This window comes from Urocampus carinirostris, chromosome 5 (genome assembly GCF_059441175.1).
Source record: "Urocampus carinirostris isolate Australia breed hairy pipefish chromosome 5, RoL_Ucar_1.0, whole genome shotgun sequence".
NCBI lineage: Eukaryota > Metazoa > Chordata > Actinopteri > Syngnathiformes > Syngnathidae > Urocampus > Urocampus carinirostris.
In genome coordinates this window covers 24,536,617-24,554,272 of record NC_142353.1, presented here as the reverse complement: position 1 = coordinate 24,554,272, position 17,656 = coordinate 24,536,617, and the positions used below count along the sequence as shown (strand labels likewise).

The following is a 17,656-nucleotide window of genomic DNA, read 5'->3' as shown; positions in this document are numbered from 1 at the left end:
AATAACGCTTTTCTTTGGGTGTCGGTAATCTGTAGAGTAATGCAATTACTTTTTAAATGAAGTAACTAGTAACGGTTACTAATTACTTTTGTTTAGAAACTCGCCTAACACTGTTTATTTTTATTATTGTTGTATTGATTCATTTATAATTGATTTATTTCCTCATTAATTTTGAATTTGTTTATATATATTTTTAAATCTTATTATACATTAAAATAAATTAAGATATTTGATAACATTGTAATGTTTTTAATCACGGCTTTTCTCTTGAAAACCCTAATGCAGCCAAGCCTCACCGAATGTCTGTTTCTAGCATCCCCCAGCTAAATTGAGTTTGGGACCCCTAAATTAACACCTACCACTAAGATGAGGGCCTTTTCAATTGTCACTATTGACAAAAATAGAGCAGATACAACTAGTACCTAATGTTAAGGCTTGAGCAAGAGCCAAACATCGATATTGGTTGAGTTTACATATCAGCAATGTGCAAAGCATTGATTTTTGTTGCATGACGATTTTTGTGTTTATCTCCTATCAACTTGGGTACATGCACACTTAAACTCAACTGAAGGAATCTACAACAGCATCTTGTGTGTGCGTAAGAGCTCTAATGAATGTATGTCATGCCTACTGGGCTCCCTCCATCCTCTCCAGAGGCTCCCCTGGCATACACCTGGCCCTGTTTTGTATTCATTCCAGTGCTGGCGAGAGAATAAGCAGCTGAGGGACACAGCGTCCGTATGAATATATAACACTGTAAACATGCACATAACAACTTGTCTAGGATAAATTACGCGCTCTTATCCTCAAGTCACATGGAAATGAAGGTGAAGGCTGCCAGGACAGGTTTATGTGTATTAGTGAGTTTGGGAAGGCTATCTAATGGGGAGAAAAACGTGACGCATATCATTCTGCATCATTGTGCAATGACAAATCCGGCAAATGCACATCATGACGTACAATAAATAAAAGTAAATAAAGGTGTACACAATGTTTCCTAAGGAACAACTAGCTATACACTGAAAACAGGTTTATGAGATGTTTCCTAGGTGGTTTTCTCTAGTAAGAAGTTTATTCTTTTATTTTAATGAATACGATTTCCAACTTTTTTCTTATACATACAAATGTATTAAAATACCATGTATTAAAAATTACTAGGTATTCAGTTGAAGGGACAGTGTGTATTATTTGACCACAAGGTGTCACTTTTTGGGTGAGTTGCAACCAAAAATTAAGTGCTTAAAAAGTAGAAGGAAAATTGCAAACTACGGAGACTTAAAGTGACCAAAATGCACCATTTTTCTTCTCTTATTTTTTGCCTTGCCTTTCTGAGGCTGTGGGTATCTCTGGAGCAACGATGGTGGCCAATGATGTCAGCTTCTTCTTGGTGAGGCTCATGTTATGTTATTTTTTAGTGTCACAATTCTGCACTCACGTTCCCATTTCTTTCCAGTAGGTTCCTTCTCTACCTACCAACCTACCAACCCCTACCTACCTATTTGTATGTTCCCTCTCTATCTATCACTCTCTCACCTCTCTCGTATCTCTCAGTTTAATTTTTCTCCTCAAAGCTCCAGTCCCTTGTATTGATTTTCCTCTTATGACAACTCTCCCTTGTTACTGTTTAAACACTCTGTCTCCTTGGCTCTAGTTCATTGTCTTCCATGTCACATCCCAAGCACTCTTTTCTCAGTATTTTCCTTATCCCAATTCCTTGACTTCCCTTACAGTCATGAGTATGCCCCGACAAACTCTTGGACTGTCGCCCCTGTAGATTGGGTATACTGGAACACCAACCCCTGACCTGAAACTTGGATCAGCAACTTTGCTTCACTCCCTGACTTTCTATGAACTGAACCCTGCCCGGATAAAAGACCACTGTTTGCTGCATTTTACTTCCACACCACCCCCTGTGGGTTATTGACATTAAGTTAGAACTTGGGATGCCTGATTCAATCAAACGGCTCAGTAATGAGTCAGACCCAGGTAAAAATGACTGGATGGGTATTGCTTGTTTTTTTTTTTAACAAAAATTGGATCCAGTTAACAAACTTAAAAGTATGTCACAGATGTTTAAATTCATGTTCATTCACATCCAGATGTGACTCTCCAAATTTTACAATTTCTTCTTTGTTGAACTGGCAATTTCTTAAAGTTCGGAATCTCCTTGCCTCCACAAATGAAGAACTTGCTGCAACACTCAGAAATGGACACACACATGCACACGTGTTGCAATTGTGCATGATGCAGTGATGGAAACATCACTTTAATTTGATTAAACGTTAGCATAGGGTTCTATGAACAGCGGACTGCATTTACATTTTATCAATAACTTTGCTAGGGAGAAAATTGGATCTGTAAAGGATCCGTACCGCCAGATCAACACAGCCGCAGGCCTGTATCTGCAGGACATATAACTATCCAGCTATGCCGGGTTATACTCATGTAAAGCCTAAATCAACAAAAACATTGACTGCCATTTTGGATTAACTCTGGAAAAAGCCAAAGTGTTTCAGTAAGCTTACTTATTATATTGTTTAAGGTTTTTAGATTGTATTATTTACATTATTTGCACTTTCTGACTTTATTTCCGAAATATAGTGCAACGGAAGGTGTCATGAACCGGAACAGGAGGAGAACCCAAATGAGTGACGTTTCTCACACAAGCTTTTATTTTACGGGAAATGGGGCAGTCATGCATGTTAACTCAAACGCCAGTGATTCGGCGATCGTTGGGCGGAAGACGTAAGGCAGCAGTCTGGCGTGGAATGACAGGAAGCCAGAGGCCGACAAGATCGATACCAAAGGCTCGAGCGAATATCGGACAGATGGAGCGATGCCGGACAGGACGGGACAGACAGAGTTGATATCAAAACTGGATATCGAAATTAAACGGGACAAACTAGACGGGAACAAAACTGATGATCAATATTAAACAGGACAAAATAGATGGGAACAATACCGGACAGGAAACACAGGCAGGGAACTGGACAGAGTCAAAACCCACATCTTGCGGAGCAAAAGTTCTTTGACGGACAGACCAAGGGTGAGTGAGAGCACTGAGCTTAAATAGAAGGGAAGCCAATCTGTCAACGAGCTGCAGCTGGCGCCACACGGGCGGGGCCAATTGGGCGGCATGGCCGTGACAGGAAGGTATAGTTGCCATGTTGGCATATTTGTCTTTCAGTCTCATTGCTGCTTTTTTATTTGACTGTCTTGGCTTTGGTTCTGAAACAGTTGTAACAGAAATGTTTCTATTTGTATTTTTATACTGTCAGAGGTTGAATTTTAGTAATAAATGTTTAAACGAAAGATAAACTCTTTGTGCCGTGTTTTTCAGAAATATAAACTAACCCAGGGGCGAGGGTTCAAAATATAAACTAACCCAGGGTGAGGGTTCAATTTTTCAATGATCATGATGTTTGATCAATTCTACCATGTATTTACTTAGATTGGATCGATCCTAAAATTCCCAGTTCCACCCACCTCTAGTAAAAATGACACCACAACATTCCTCGGCCAATTTCCAAATTATTTTATTTTTAAACTTCAGTGTTGGCGGTGATGATCACAGATGGAAGATTGACAGCTTCAAAGCTCCAAATACAGCAGGGAAGAGACACAACTGGCGTTTTCCAGTAGAAGGTTCACCTGATGCCCTCAAGCCATAATTCTTGTGATATTCGTTTTACAAACAGAAGCAGCAAGTTCACCACAAAAGCAAATAATGTGTCAAACTAGTGTGCAGAAACACATGTGATTACAACAGCCTTGATGGCATGACCTATTTAGTTATTGTGGTTCTGGAAAGAATACAAGGTATTAATGTTGCATTGAACACAGCTCTGCTTCTGGATCATTTTCATCAGCATTTTTGAAAACACAAATGGCAATAAAGAAACACCTGCTGCCTTATTTGTGACAAATGCGAACCAATGTGCTTATTTCTGTTGAAAAACAATGATAAATGCTCAAGTATTCCGCGTTTTAAGCACTTGAAAGTCTATAGGGTTATCATACAAGCCACTGTTTAAGGTTTAAAATCAATAAGGCTCTCGCCCGTTAAAAGGTAATATGATATTTTTACCCTCTGAGCTATATGATATTCTTTGAACTCAGAATAAAAGCACTGCAATGGAACAATAAATAGAGAGAAAACACTCAGTAGTTTGAAATAAATAATAGTCTTTTATCGTTACCTCCCGTCACACACACAAACACAGTCACACACTTTCACACAAACCATAATGACTTTAAGAGCCTTACATCAGTGCGAAAGCCCAAACACCCTTCAGGGTGTTGAGAAGGAAAGGTGCCCTCCCAATAAACACTTTGCCACCGGAAAATAACAGGGTTCTAACTAGCACTGTTTGTGAAAGATTTGTTTGGAAATGGAAAATGCACAAGCAATCGATTACTTGAATGCATATACATGACAAGTAATCGGAAAATGAGAGGACTAACGCAACAATAGGAATACTCTCAGTCGGAACGAAACCTTAATCTGATGATTGTGCATGTTTACAGGGTTTACTTAGTCGGAATACAATATTCCATTTAAATTTTTTTCCTGCATTTGGGGGGATTTGTGTGTAACTATCACAAAGTACATTTTATCGATTATTACAAGTGAAGATTGTCTGTTTAATAAAATGTTGTTCCTTTATTGCCTTTAAAAAAGAAAAGTGGCACATAGAACCTGGTATCTTTAATTAGTACTCTTTTATGTATGTATTTAAATAACAAGGTTCTATATGTAGCTTTTGAATTATTAGAACCCCTAAGTTTTACATAGTACCTTGAGATCATCAGTCATTATCACGTCCACGCTACAATGCAACATTATAGCACGAGTGTCAAACTCATTTTCATCGAGGGCCACATCAGCATGATGACTGTCCTTATAGAATCTGATTTAGCTTGAAAATTTAACTAAATAATAAATGGTATGTAAAATACATGTAACTACTACTTCAAGTAAAATGTATTATCTTCTCAAGTCACATTACCGTTGCATTGAAAAAAAAACTCACTACCTACATGTTATAAAGTAAATAGATTAACAACATCTTCTTGTAGATTTTAGGATCATTTTATTCTCGATTACACCTATTAGAATCCATTCTATTTTGGAAATACTGACATGAAGTGGCACTTAGCCATCAATTTGTGGGTGTTATAGTTTAAAGACACTGTAAAAAATATATATTTTTAGTTAAAGCCCTCTTCTGATCCTTTAATTGTGTGAAATGCTAAGACATTTTAAGCCAGGGCTTGGGAACCTATGGCTCATGAGCCAGATATGGCTCCTTTCATGTGTAGCTCTGACTTGTAGATAAAATATAGCCCTTGCATATGCTTCTTTGTCGGTCCAGTTTTAGTATGTGTAAAGCCAAAAACGACGAAAAATCGAAAAGGTTCAGACGAGAATTTATATGGCCCAGTCTCAACTACAGAGTCTCGGTGTTACACTAACAGACCCCGGTTTGACTGAATTTCTTTCTGGAATCCTGTATATGGAAGCGAAATAAATGTATAATTTGTATGGAAGATAACTAAATTTAAGTTCACTGTAATGAAAACCCACAGAACAAACTGTATATACCTGAAAACGCCATCCATGCACCCACAGCAATTTGATTGGGTGAGTGGTAAGGGTGGGAGGAAGTTAAATACATCTGTATACTTATTGTTTGCAGTACTTTTTACAAAAGAACTCTCCTTACAATTTATTTCAGAAACAATATTTACAATAAATGACAAAATAAGCCAAACTATCTCAAGTAACAGCGGGAGGGAGATACATTTTAAGTGGTATATTTTTGGAAATTGAGACACATTGAAATCAAATGAGCAGAAAAATTTATAATTATCTGGTGTTTTGTGGAATTTTGCCTTGAAATATAAGGTGAGGCTATCCGGCCCAAAAAAAAAAAAAAAAAAAATACAAGCCGAAATATTTTGCTTTCATGGCTCTTTAGGTCAAAAATGTTCCCAACCTCTGTTTTACGCTCGCACAGGTAACATTAAATGATATGGCGGGGCACATTTGGCCCCGGGGCCACGGTTTTGACCCATGTGCATCATAAGCTAGTACTTTAATCTGTCATTTATTACTTAGTGGACAGTGAGCACTTGTACTGTACAGGTGATTTTCTCCAAATGACCTCAACGTTACTTAGAACCCTGTTATTCTCTGGTCAAGGCTTTCAAATGTCTCTCTCTATAGGCTGAAAAAAGTCTGATATTCACAAATATAGAAGAAGCAGTCTTATGACAAGCAAAGTCTCTTTATGCTTACTGTTGAAGATATGTACCAAACACAATCAACACAAATGCACGCACACATATGTTCAGCAGAATTAGACAGCGTGTCGCTGACAGCCCTTGTTCCAGTGAGTCATTAAGCACGTGTCCTCGATAATACGCACGCATTGTCAGGAAAACAGAGGAACCCCTGTCTTTTGGCAGGTTGAAACAATGAGAGTGAGACAATTCAAAAAAAGTCTACACCGAATGAATATTCCGGCAAACCGGCTGTAATTGTCCAAAGTCGGTGGTTTTATATACATCCTTCACTGCATTGTTTGTCCGGTCACTCTGTCATTTGCACTTATGGTTCGCAGAAGCTGAAAAATAATGCGGATAAATCAGCATATGAACCTCCCATGACATTGCGTGAACAATTTCATTTAATACGCGATTTTATTAACATGATAGCTTCACCCTGTCCATTGAGAGCTAATACGATCATTGCTTTTCTAAGAGAAGTTCTCTCATGACATGTGAAAAGACTAAAACTTCATTTTGACAAAAGAACAGTACACACAACCTGAGTATACACAACGGTCCGCTAGCATCAGAGAGACACGGCATCAGATGCATTGAGCACTGGCGTCTCAGGGCTCCTTTCATTTAAAAAGGACCCCTTCCGCTAAGTTTATCTCATTTTCCTTACTCAAATGCCTCTTGTTGTGTTGCCCTTTTGGATAAGAATCAGGGAACACATGTTTGCCCTGCAGCTCGATGGATTAAGACTGCAAGAAATCAGCACTAACATTGTGTGCTCCTTGTGCTCTCTGTTGATAAACTAAAGGGCCCCGGGCTTGTTCGGATCTAAGGTCAGCCCTTCTCGTGTTTACCTGTTGTCTTTTCTGCCCATCCTCAAAAGCCCAGTTTACAGAAGCCTTACATAAATGGAGAGAGAGGGACAAAAGAGAGAGTGATATCTATATAGATAATTAGATTTTAATCTCAGCATTATATTTTCTCAAGTATTAAATTAAATAATGGCTTGTAATTAATTTCTCTAATTCGTAGTTCCAATACATGCTTTTATGGCTTGCTTTCTTAAGTAGTGATGCCTTTTAGAAGTCATGTTACGGTCCTAACACCCCGTATCTGTAAACACTGTGTCTTGCAACAACCGTTTTGTAGCAGAAAATCATTTTGTTGTTTTTCTTTTTAGGTGTAATGATCTTACCGAACCAAATGTTTCCATTTTAAAACGTATCGAGTCACACTGTATAACATTGTAATCAGATTGTATCAAAGCAAATGAAAATGTTCATTTTTTTTTAACAAAAATGCCATTGAATAATTTTGTACCCAATTAATGGGAAACCATATTTAATCGCCCTTTGAGGAAAGATTAACACCCATAAAAACCTACTATCGTCCCTGAATTCTGTCGTTGTACTGTGTACTATTTTTTTGTTGGTCCTCAATCTGAAGGCTGTTGTCACTCGTCATGCCATTACTTACCGATTCTGTCAAAGCCGCCCGTTGTCTCCAAATTGGGATGTCACAGTCCAAAATTTCAAGTAATGTATATTATGGCTGTGTTAGAGAAATTTAAAAATTGTTGCCTTCCGCCACTCATAACATTCATAAGGCAGCCCTTTGGTCTGTGTCAGTCTCATAGGCCTTAATGTGGTTAAATGAAAGTACCCTTAGTGCTTCTGCAAAGAATCTTTTTGAAAGCCTTCCTAAAGTCCTTGTTGAAGATGGTGTAGATAACTGGGTTAAGGCAGGAGTTGCAGTAACCAATCCAGAAGAAGAACGTAAAGAGAGGGTCGGGAATGGCACAGGTTTCGGGGCACACCGCTTGAAGGGAGTATGAGAAGAAAAATGGAAACCAGCACACGACGAAGACACCGATGACGACAGCGAGAACAAAAGTGAAGCGTTTTTCTCTATTGACCATGGCTTTGCGCCTTGCGGCACCAGGGTTGTGATCGATTTTGGACTTCCTCCCTGGCACTAACTGTGACCCCTTTGGTGAGGTGATCATGTTCCTGTAGCGCTTGATGGAACCCAAGGAATGGATGCCCCCTCCTGCAGGGGACCCCGGCATGCTTGCGCTGCCTCGGCCTCCTCCGTTGCTGGCCTCGCTATCCGTACTGGAGCTGTCACCGTTATTATTGTCAGATTTGCTTTGATTCTGCCGCTTATACTTCCTGCCACCCACTTTAGTCTTGGTCGAGGCTGGTTGAGGAGGAATTTGGGGGACGGAGGTATCTATGGAGTTGTTGACTTGGGGAGGTTGGGGTGGGGGTTTCAGATTGCTCGGGCTGGCGTCCTGAGAATTGTCCTGCTGCCCTTCGGAAAGGGACGGTGTCACAGCCAGGGTGGGTGGTCTGTTATCGGATGATTTCTTAGGGGATGCTGTTATTTTGTCGTCATCCTTACCGTTGGCATCTTGCCGCTTGGTTTGACTCGGGGTGGCAGCCCCAACTCCTTCCTTGCGCGGCTCACCCGGGGGGCACCGTGTTCTCTGTTTGGCAATTTGATAAATTCTTACATAAACCAAGATCATGATGAGGCACGGGGCGAAGAAAGAACCAATGGTGGAGTAAAGAATGTACCAGCGCTCGTCATTGAGCTGGCACTGGGGTCCCCTCTCACTTGCGAGGTCGCCCACCTCTGTTTTATTGAGGGACAGCAGCGGGGGGAAGGAGATGACCGAGGCAATGAGCCACACCACGACGATGGCAGCTTTGATGCGTCTGGGAGTCCGCTGGCGACCGTAAGTGACCCTGGAAATGGACAGGTAGCGGTCCAGGGAGATAGCACACAGGTGGACAATGGAGGACGTGCAAAAGAGCACATCCAGGGCCAAGTAGATCTCACACCAAAGGGACTTGAAATACCAGTAGCCCAGGAGTTCATTGGCCAAAGAGAAGGGGATAATGAGCGTTGCCACCAAGATGTCCGCTGCGGCAAGCGACACCAGGAAGAGGTTCTGCGGGCCCCTCAGGGAGTGGCTCGTCAGCACGGCGATGATCACCATGATGTTCCCCACGATGGTGAAGACCACCATTAGGGTTATGGCGGTGGCAAAGGCCGCCGTGGCTTCGGGGGAGTACGGTGCCAGCCTGAGGACACTCTGGTTGCAGGGGACGGAGGCACCGCTCACGGTCCAGTTGCCAAGCTCCAAGGAGCAGCCGCCCTCTGGAGCAGAAGCCATCTTCTCCCAGATTCTGTAATAACATAAAAGATCAAGTTTGCTGCTGTCCAATAAAATGTTGTTTGGAATGTGTTGGAAACTCTTCTTATCTAACAAAAGACTAATGTTCTATTTTCTTCCTTTCTTTTGTTATGGTATTTTTTCCAAATGTTATTAACGATGATCAATGTCTCTTTCCTAAAGAAACACAGTTAATATTTGACCTTTAGATGTCACTGTATTTATTGTGTAGGGCATGGGTCTACCACATTTTTCAAGCTAAGAGCTACTTTTTGTTACTAATTAGTGCAAAGGGCACCCAGTTTGATATCAATTTAAGTTATCTATTTAAATATAAACCACTTTATGAATCCAGATGTGAGTGTTTGTGTGTGTTTTTATGTAATTTATAGGCTCAAACAGCTGAACCAATTTTCATAAAGATGTATACAGGTGTACTTAAAGCCTCCGTGAGTGTCTTTAGCTAGGTTTCGTGTCAAGGCAACAACAATTAATGCAACAAAAAAAAATAATCAAAAAACATCTGCTTTTGTGGGGTCTCTAACTCCATGTGGCGGCTAAATTGGGTACTGCATCTCTCCACCAGCCGAATGCAATTTTCTATCAACTAGCAATGCCAGGCCGTTTTGCATGTGGATTTCTAAAATGACAACTTATCATGATACAGTATTGCTATGTCTTTTTTGTTTTTATTACCAGCTTAATTATTGGAAAGAGGGTTAAATAGAGTCGGTCAAACGATAACAAAAAACAATTTACTAGAGAATCACAATGACCTAGCACTGTTAAGCTATTTTCAGAACAAGTCCACAGGCACCTCTGCTGTCCTCAGGGGGCACTCTTGTGCCCGCGGGAACCACGTTGCAGACCCTTGGTATAGTGCAACTTAAAATGAGTGCAATTATGCACGAGGATGACTACAAACTACAAAAACTCAAAGTGACCAAACCACACCCTTTTTTTCTCATTTTTTGGCTCAGCCTTTCTGGAGGTTTTTGGTTTTAGGGGGCACCCGTAGCAACAAGATGGTGGGCAGTCAGCTCCCTCTAGGTGAGCCTCATGTTATATAAATAAATATACATTTCTCAACGTATGAGTATTTCAAATAATGTGCTTTTATATGACAGATTGTGTATTTTAAACGATATTCAAATAAATATTGACTTTTTAAATGGAGGATGTTATTTTTTACGACAAGGAAAAGCTAAATAACACACAATATCCCTTTAACACATCATGCTTTTTTATCGAACAGCAACTGTTTATTGCTATCTCCAAAAAGATTTTATCTGTTTTTCATGCAAAATGGAAAACCTCTCTCCCTCCACTTAGAGACGCATGCTTTTCACTGGATAAAAATCTGCTTCTGGCTCGCAGGCGCACATTTTCAATTGAATTAGTGATCATTTACCTCTGTTGTTGTAGTCCGTTGTTTTTCTCCAAATGTTAGCTGCCTTGCATTGTCCACGTCGGAGCGTCCAAGTCCATTGTAAGATCACAAAACGTGGGTCGGGTTGTTGCGTCGGGACGCCAATCAATGTCTTTTAATTGAAATAATAATAAAAAACCAACCCCCCTGTGCCTTTCACTGTTTTCTTACAGAATTTCAACGCATATGTTTTCTATTTTGTAAGGTATTAATAAAAACTGCAACAAGATTCGACTATTTTGAAAAAATAGAGAGGGAAAAAAATCTACGTACGGTCACAGTATGTCCTTCTGCACAAGTAATTTAGAACAACTGTTACTTTAAAATAAATCAGACAAACAGATAAACTATATACACTTGTTCAAGCTGGTAAAAGCGTAAACTTGATTTCTTGTCGAGCGTCTTGAGCGAAAAAAAAAAACACACAATAGTCACTTTCGAAGTCCAAGAATAAGGTTGTTACATTAAGTTGGTTCTTGTCCTTCTTCTCATCGTCTTTTGTCAAATTCACGCCAGGAAGGAGCGGCTCCTGAGGCGCGCATCCTTACTTTCTGAGGCGCGTCTTTACCAGAGAAACCTCGTCTCCAAGCTCTCTCTCTCTCTCTCTTTCTCTCTCTCTCTCTCTCTCTCTCTCTCTCTCTCTCTCTCTGTCACTCTCTCTCTCTCTCTCTCTCTCTCTCTCTCTCTCTCTCTCTCTCTCTGAGCTGCTGACGTCACTGCTAACGCGTCACGGGATCCTGATTCGAGGCCCCTTCCCCTTCTAGCCTCCAGATCAACTCCCGGAGGGATCATTCAAAAGGACATTTCAACTAATTAGCTGTTTTTAATGCTACTTGCCGTTGGATAAAATACTTTAGTGCAAGTGATAACATTGTAGTCACATAAGAAGGATGTAAACTCACTTATCGATGTACATTTAATCGATATCATAACACGAACTGATTTACCGATTTTAAAGGTTACGGCCACTCAGGACATTTAATGATCTATTCAAGAAGTACATTCTCTGGATTAGCAGCACGGCAGCGCAGTGGTTAGCGCATGTGTGGCACAGTTATGAGGTCATGAGATTGAACCTTCCTGTGTGGAATTTGCATGTTCTCCCCGCATGCGTGGGTTTCTTCCGGGCACTCCAGTTTCCTCCCACTTTCCAAAAACATGTACCGTAAATTCCGGACTATATGCCGCTATTTTTTACCCAAACTTTCAACCCTGCGGCTTATTCAGTGATGCGGCCAATTTATGTAATTTTTCTAACGGCCGCCAGCCGTGCTCGAGTACAAAAGGTAAGATTTAGACTGGTGGAATATATGCGCTGAGGAAGACTGCAACTTCTTGGCTTGACTAGCGGCGAGAAATCTTTCACTAAAACTGCGAAAGGCAACTTTTTCGCAAGTCTGCCAGGGTGGGGCAGCATAAAAAAAATCCACCATCGCCAACGGGTTCCGAAAAGCCGTGACGGAGAGGAGGGCACACCAGCGACAGTGAGGCTGCTGGAGCGTGGGACGACGTCTATATGACACTGTTTCTTTCCGACACTGAGGAAGACGACTTTGATGGCTTCAGTTTTAAGGAGGAAGATGAGGACGGTTTACCGTGATTTTTACAAGTACGGTATGTTTTTTTAACAGACCCGTTTACTGTGTTGCGAGCGTGTTGCTAGCGTGTTGCTACCTGTCACAGGCACCGTTTGGGATGAAAGTTATATTATTATTATTAAAGCTTTGAAAACTCTCTCGGTGTACCGTCTTTTTTTATAAATATATGTAACCATGTATAATATGATTTTGCAACTGTATATTTTTGTAATGTATTTATTTGTATTTATTTTGGACACTTATTCTGATATGTTTTGGACAGGCAAATTAAAAAGAAGGGGCGTAACAAACACGGGCTGACGGGAAGTGGGGACCGGTAAAGGTGAGTGTTTGTGGACACGGCGGACAATAGTGGATATATATTTTTCCCACCCTTACCTTTGGAAATATACACTTTCTTTGGATTACTCTCAACGGGAACCGGACTCTGCCGGTCTGCATCAAACCTTAAGTACCGATATCATTTTCCGTTCATTTAGACGGCTGTGATTTTTGGACTGTGTACTTTAATGAAGGATATTCAGTTACAATCGCGAGACTTAAAGTCAGGTCTGGGTTAATTTTGTGTTACATTTTTTTAATGTGGTCGCATGCGGCTTATATACAGGTGCGGCTTGTGTAAGTACAAAATCAGTTTTCCTCTTGAAATGTGGTGGGTGCGGCTTATAATCAGGTCGGCTCTATAGTCCGGAATTTACGGTATGTCAGGTTAATTGGCCGGTCCAAATTGTCCCTAGGTGTGAATGAGCGAGTAAGTTGTTTGTCTCTGTGTCCCCTGCGACGGTGTGGCAACCAGTTCAGGGTGTCCCCTGCCCACTGCCCAAAGATAGCTGGGATGAGCTCCAGCGCCCCCGTGACCCTACTGAGGATAAGCGGTACAGATAATGGATGGATGGATGGATGGATGGATTGTCTGGATTAGTATTTCTCAACTGGTAGGTCAGGACCCAATAGTGGGTCGTGGGCAATGTCGGAGTGACTAATCAGGAAGAACGGGAAATTTCCCGAAGGGGCTCATGTCAAGGTGGAGTTTGGGCTGCCTGGATGAGAAAAAAAATTTGAACATGTATCCGTCACTTGCCCTATTTAACCTTACTCGTGTATTCATTCTCTAGTCAGCTATTTGGCCAATTCAGCGCAACCCCAACAGTATTCTAGGTAGTCTGTCCTGTTGTGAGTAAATAGGTGCTACTTTGTGTCGCTACAATTCATCGTTGCATAATAAGGGGAATTGCAGTCATTAATAAGGGGAGCAAATGGCAGAGGCTGCAGTAAATTGGTTGAAAAAACTAAAACAGGCATGTCAAAAATACAGCCCACAGGCTGGAATCAGCATGTTGGATGATTTAATCCAGCATGTCATCAATTTCTGAGATTTTCTATACATGCAAACCAATGTCTCTCTCCAGGCGCTAGAGGGCAGTGTTGAGTTTGTGTAGTGTGGTGAGTTGGTTCAGGTATAAAACTGCTTTTATTCAACTGTTATCAAGATAAACCAGTTAACACATTTAATGCCAAACATGAAAATCTTTTTTCCATTTTTTCTGAATAAATGTCTCGTGTTTAGGAAAGATCCTTTGTCATCTTTGATTATACCATGTATTGCAGGTTACTGAATGATAAAGCATAATACTGAAAAACAAAGCTAAAAGTTGAACTGTTCATTATTTCACCGATCTGGCTCACCTTAGAACAGAAAGTCCAGAGCCAAACTAGGTTTGACATCCATCCATCCATCCATTATCTGTACCGCTTATCCTCAGTAGGGTCGCGGGGGCGCTGGAGCCCATCCCAGCTATCTTCGGGCAGTGGGCAGGGGACACCCTGAACCGGTTGCCAGCCAGTCGCAGGGCACACAGGGACAGACAATTCGCTCGCTCATTCACACCTAAGGACAATTTGGACCGGCCAATTAACCTGAAATGCATGTTTTTGGAATGTGGGAGGAAACCGGAGTGCCCGGAGGAAACCCACGCAAGCACGGGGAGAACATGCAAACTTCTCACAGGGGGTTCGATCTCATGACCTCCGAACTGTGCCACAAACGCGCTAACCACTGTGCCGCCGTGCTGCCCAGGTTTTACATTCCTGAAGTAAAAAGTCTTAAGAGCCGTTTGGGAGCCCCAGTGAGCTGAGCTGAAAGAGACGGTTCTCCAGAAACACAGAATTCCCATTAGTAATCTTTGAGGTACATTTTCTTTGGTTTCATCAGCCCACATGACCGTGTGGCATGTCCTATCCACAACTGTTGCTTTGGGCGGGCCACAGGGGGCTTGGCCTCCCCTACTTTGGGCTTTTGCCTCCCCACTGGATGTTTGATCTGGGTTTTTTTTTGTGGGTAATGATAATTGTCCCCAAAGCATTTGATATCCCCGCCCTTGAGACTGTTGTCGTTGAAACAAGGTCTGTTTCCAACTAAGGTTTAAAACCACAGTTTGGGCTCCATATTAGGATTTTGTACTGAATTTACGGTCTCTAACGCGGGTATTGGCTTCATATTAAAAATGTTTTGGTTTTTAAACTAGGGTTTCAGCTTCATATTAGGTTTTTAAAGAGCTTAAATAATTTCAAACTAGGTTTAGAATTAGGGTTTGGAATCCACATTATGGCTTTAAATTAAATGCAGGGTTTCCAACTATTGTCTTCGTTTTACAGGTTCCCAAAAATGTGCAGGTGTCAAACTAGGATTTTGGCTTTATAATAGGATTCTAAAGTGTTTTGGGTTTTAAAAAGTAGTTGAAAGCTGTTTTAGGGTTTCAAACAAGGGTTTCGGGATATTAGGATCTTGAAGAGCCTTTCGCTTTTAAAACTAGGTTTGGAATGTATGTTAGGGTTTTAAACTGAACTTCGGGTTTCCAACAAAATCCGACGCTTTGGGTGTGCTATAGGGGGCTTGCTGCCCTCTACAAAGGGCTTGTACCTTAGTAGTATATAAAATTTATTTATTTATTGGAAAACGTTAAGAATGTTTGTGTCATTTGTGGCCTACGACAAAATTCATATAATTTTCCATGATCACTCATTTTTGAAAAAGCATCCGGTCTCAGTCCATGGTTGTTTTCCCTTAGTAATCTTTGGGAGGACTACCTATTCAATTTGACATCCCTCAATACTTTCATAGATCCATCCATGCATGCCTGCATCCATGCATCCAGGCACCCATCCTTTTACTATAGCCCTTTGACCTTATTTTTTTATAAATGGTAGTCTTTTAGAGCAGCAATGTGCCAACGAGGGCATCCGGGCCACTTACAGCCCTTGGGCTTTTGAACCCGGAAAGCAGAACTAAAATAAGCCAAATATAATGTTCCAAAAGTACAGTATGTATGTTTCAAACATTTGAGCTCTTCATTAAAGACAAGCAGACGAAAGAAAATGAAAAATGGGCAGTGCATCGACAAGATTGGAGAGGTGAACTATTTGATGTCAATAAATAAAAACAACACACCAAGCATTTTGCTACAAAAATAAATTATAAAAAAATATACTTCTGTGCCCTGTTCCTTGAAGAGGAAAATATTTTAAAAAAATTCTTAATTCTTACTGTTTTAAAAACATTTTCATGACATGTATTGGATCCAGGGCTGTATCTGCAGATAATTCAAATCAATCAATCATGATTTTCATCCTGGCTTGGCCCCTCTGCAAAATATTAGAAGAAAAGACGGCCTAGGATTCAAAAAGTATGCGAACCCCTGCATTAAAGACATCCTAGAATTAGTAATCAGGCGATTACAGGACCAATTTAGACAAAGTTTTAGGATCTGGTACGTCACCTTCCACCAGAAGGCACCAACCAGGTTTGGAACTGGGCACAAGTGTTTCCGATCACCACTTACCTGTCTCTAATCATCCTGACCCTTTTTAATGACATTTTGGACAATACACGATGGTGGGTCATTTCAGTTTTTCTGCCATTGCTACATCTGATTTGGTTTGTGTTTCCGGTTTCTGTTTTGGAAATTCTGTTAATTGTTTGGTGCCCACTTGTTTTTTGTTTGTTACTTTTTTCTTGCATTTCCAATGCCATGCTGGGTTTGTTTATTTTTGTTTCATAATTTTTTGTTTGGGCATTTCTTTAGTAGTTTAGTGCCCACTTGTTTTGTTTCTTGGTTCTTTGCTTTTCCATTTTGGTCTTTGTTTTTTTCTTTGGATCATGTCAAGTTTGGTTTTGTTTGGTCATTTTGTTGTTTTGTGACCCCTTGTTTGTTGTTTTCTCTGTTCCTTGTTTTGTTATCATATACTATTCTTATTTTAATCCCCCCTTTCGCATTTTCTGCTCCTCTTCACATGGGTTCACCTGCAAAACCTTACACAAACTACTAGCACCATTGTGGAGTTAAAGATGGTCAAATGAAATAAGTACATGACTTGTTGATAAGATCAGCCAGAATATGTTGCTTGTTGTTATTTTTTTACTGGGAGAATTTTTATTCAGGATTTTACAGCACAATGCTCCGTCCGTTGTCGCTTCAATGTGAATGAGTCCTTTACAGTATCCCCAAAACAAAATGTAAGCATAATTGGGTCATGCAGATTTTTTTTAGTCCCCATACATGGAGAATTAAGTTGATGCTAAATAGGTTAGTCTGCTTTCCTCTGCACACAGTATTTTCTCCGAAGCCTATTCTGAAACAGTCATTTAGATTTTCCACCGATAAACTTAAGCAGAGCCTTTGGGTCTTGTGGGTTGTGTGGACCTTGTCAGCAATGACTGCTTGTCATTCAATATAATGTATTATTTTACTATCTGCTTTCTATGGGACTGACGTCTGGATTGTTTTCAGATATTTTATCAGTTCTTGTTATGTACTTAAAGTGTGTTTTATTAGATTATCCTTATAAACTTTTGTATGATGCCCCGCCCCAATTAGAGTTATCACGGTTTACTTGTGGTTTCGCTACATCGTGGATTTCCATCGTGCCTCCATCCATCTATCCATCCGTACCGCTTATCCTCAATATGGTCGCGATGGTGCTGGAGGCCATCCCAGCTATCTTCAGGCAGTGGGCAGGGGACACCCTGAACTGGTTGCCAGCCAGTTGCAGGGCACACAGGACAGACAATTCGCTCGCTCATTCACACCTAGGGACAATTTGGACCGGCCAATTAACCTAACATGCATGTTTTTGGAATGTGGGAGAAAACCGGAGTGCCCG

General features: G+C 40.8%; 1 protein-coding gene across 2 annotated transcripts; it reads right to left on the bottom strand.

Annotated features, from left to right (window-relative positions):
• Window positions 1-3,546: 3,546 nt before the first annotated feature.
• adra2b (adrenoceptor alpha 2B) lies at window positions 3,547-11,432 on the bottom strand. 2 transcript variants are annotated; one of them, XR_015850512.1, is made up of 3 exons: window positions 10,881-11,432; window positions 7,765-9,482; window positions 3,547-6,629 (listed from the first exon to the last, which is right to left on the bottom strand). XR_015850512.1 is itself a non-coding variant. In XM_088336277.1 (2 exons), the coding sequence occupies exon 2, from the start codon at window positions 9,467-9,469 to the stop codon at window positions 7,937-7,939; it is 1,533 nt and encodes a 510-aa protein (XP_088192403.1). In that variant the 5' UTR covers window positions 9,470-9,482; window positions 10,881-11,432; the 3' UTR covers window positions 3,547-7,936. The 2 variants fall into 2 exon arrangements, 1 of the variants encoding a protein (XP_088192403.1); XM_088336277.1 differs by having other exon boundaries at window positions 3,547-9,482.
• Window positions 11,433-17,656: the final 6,224 nt, after the last annotated feature.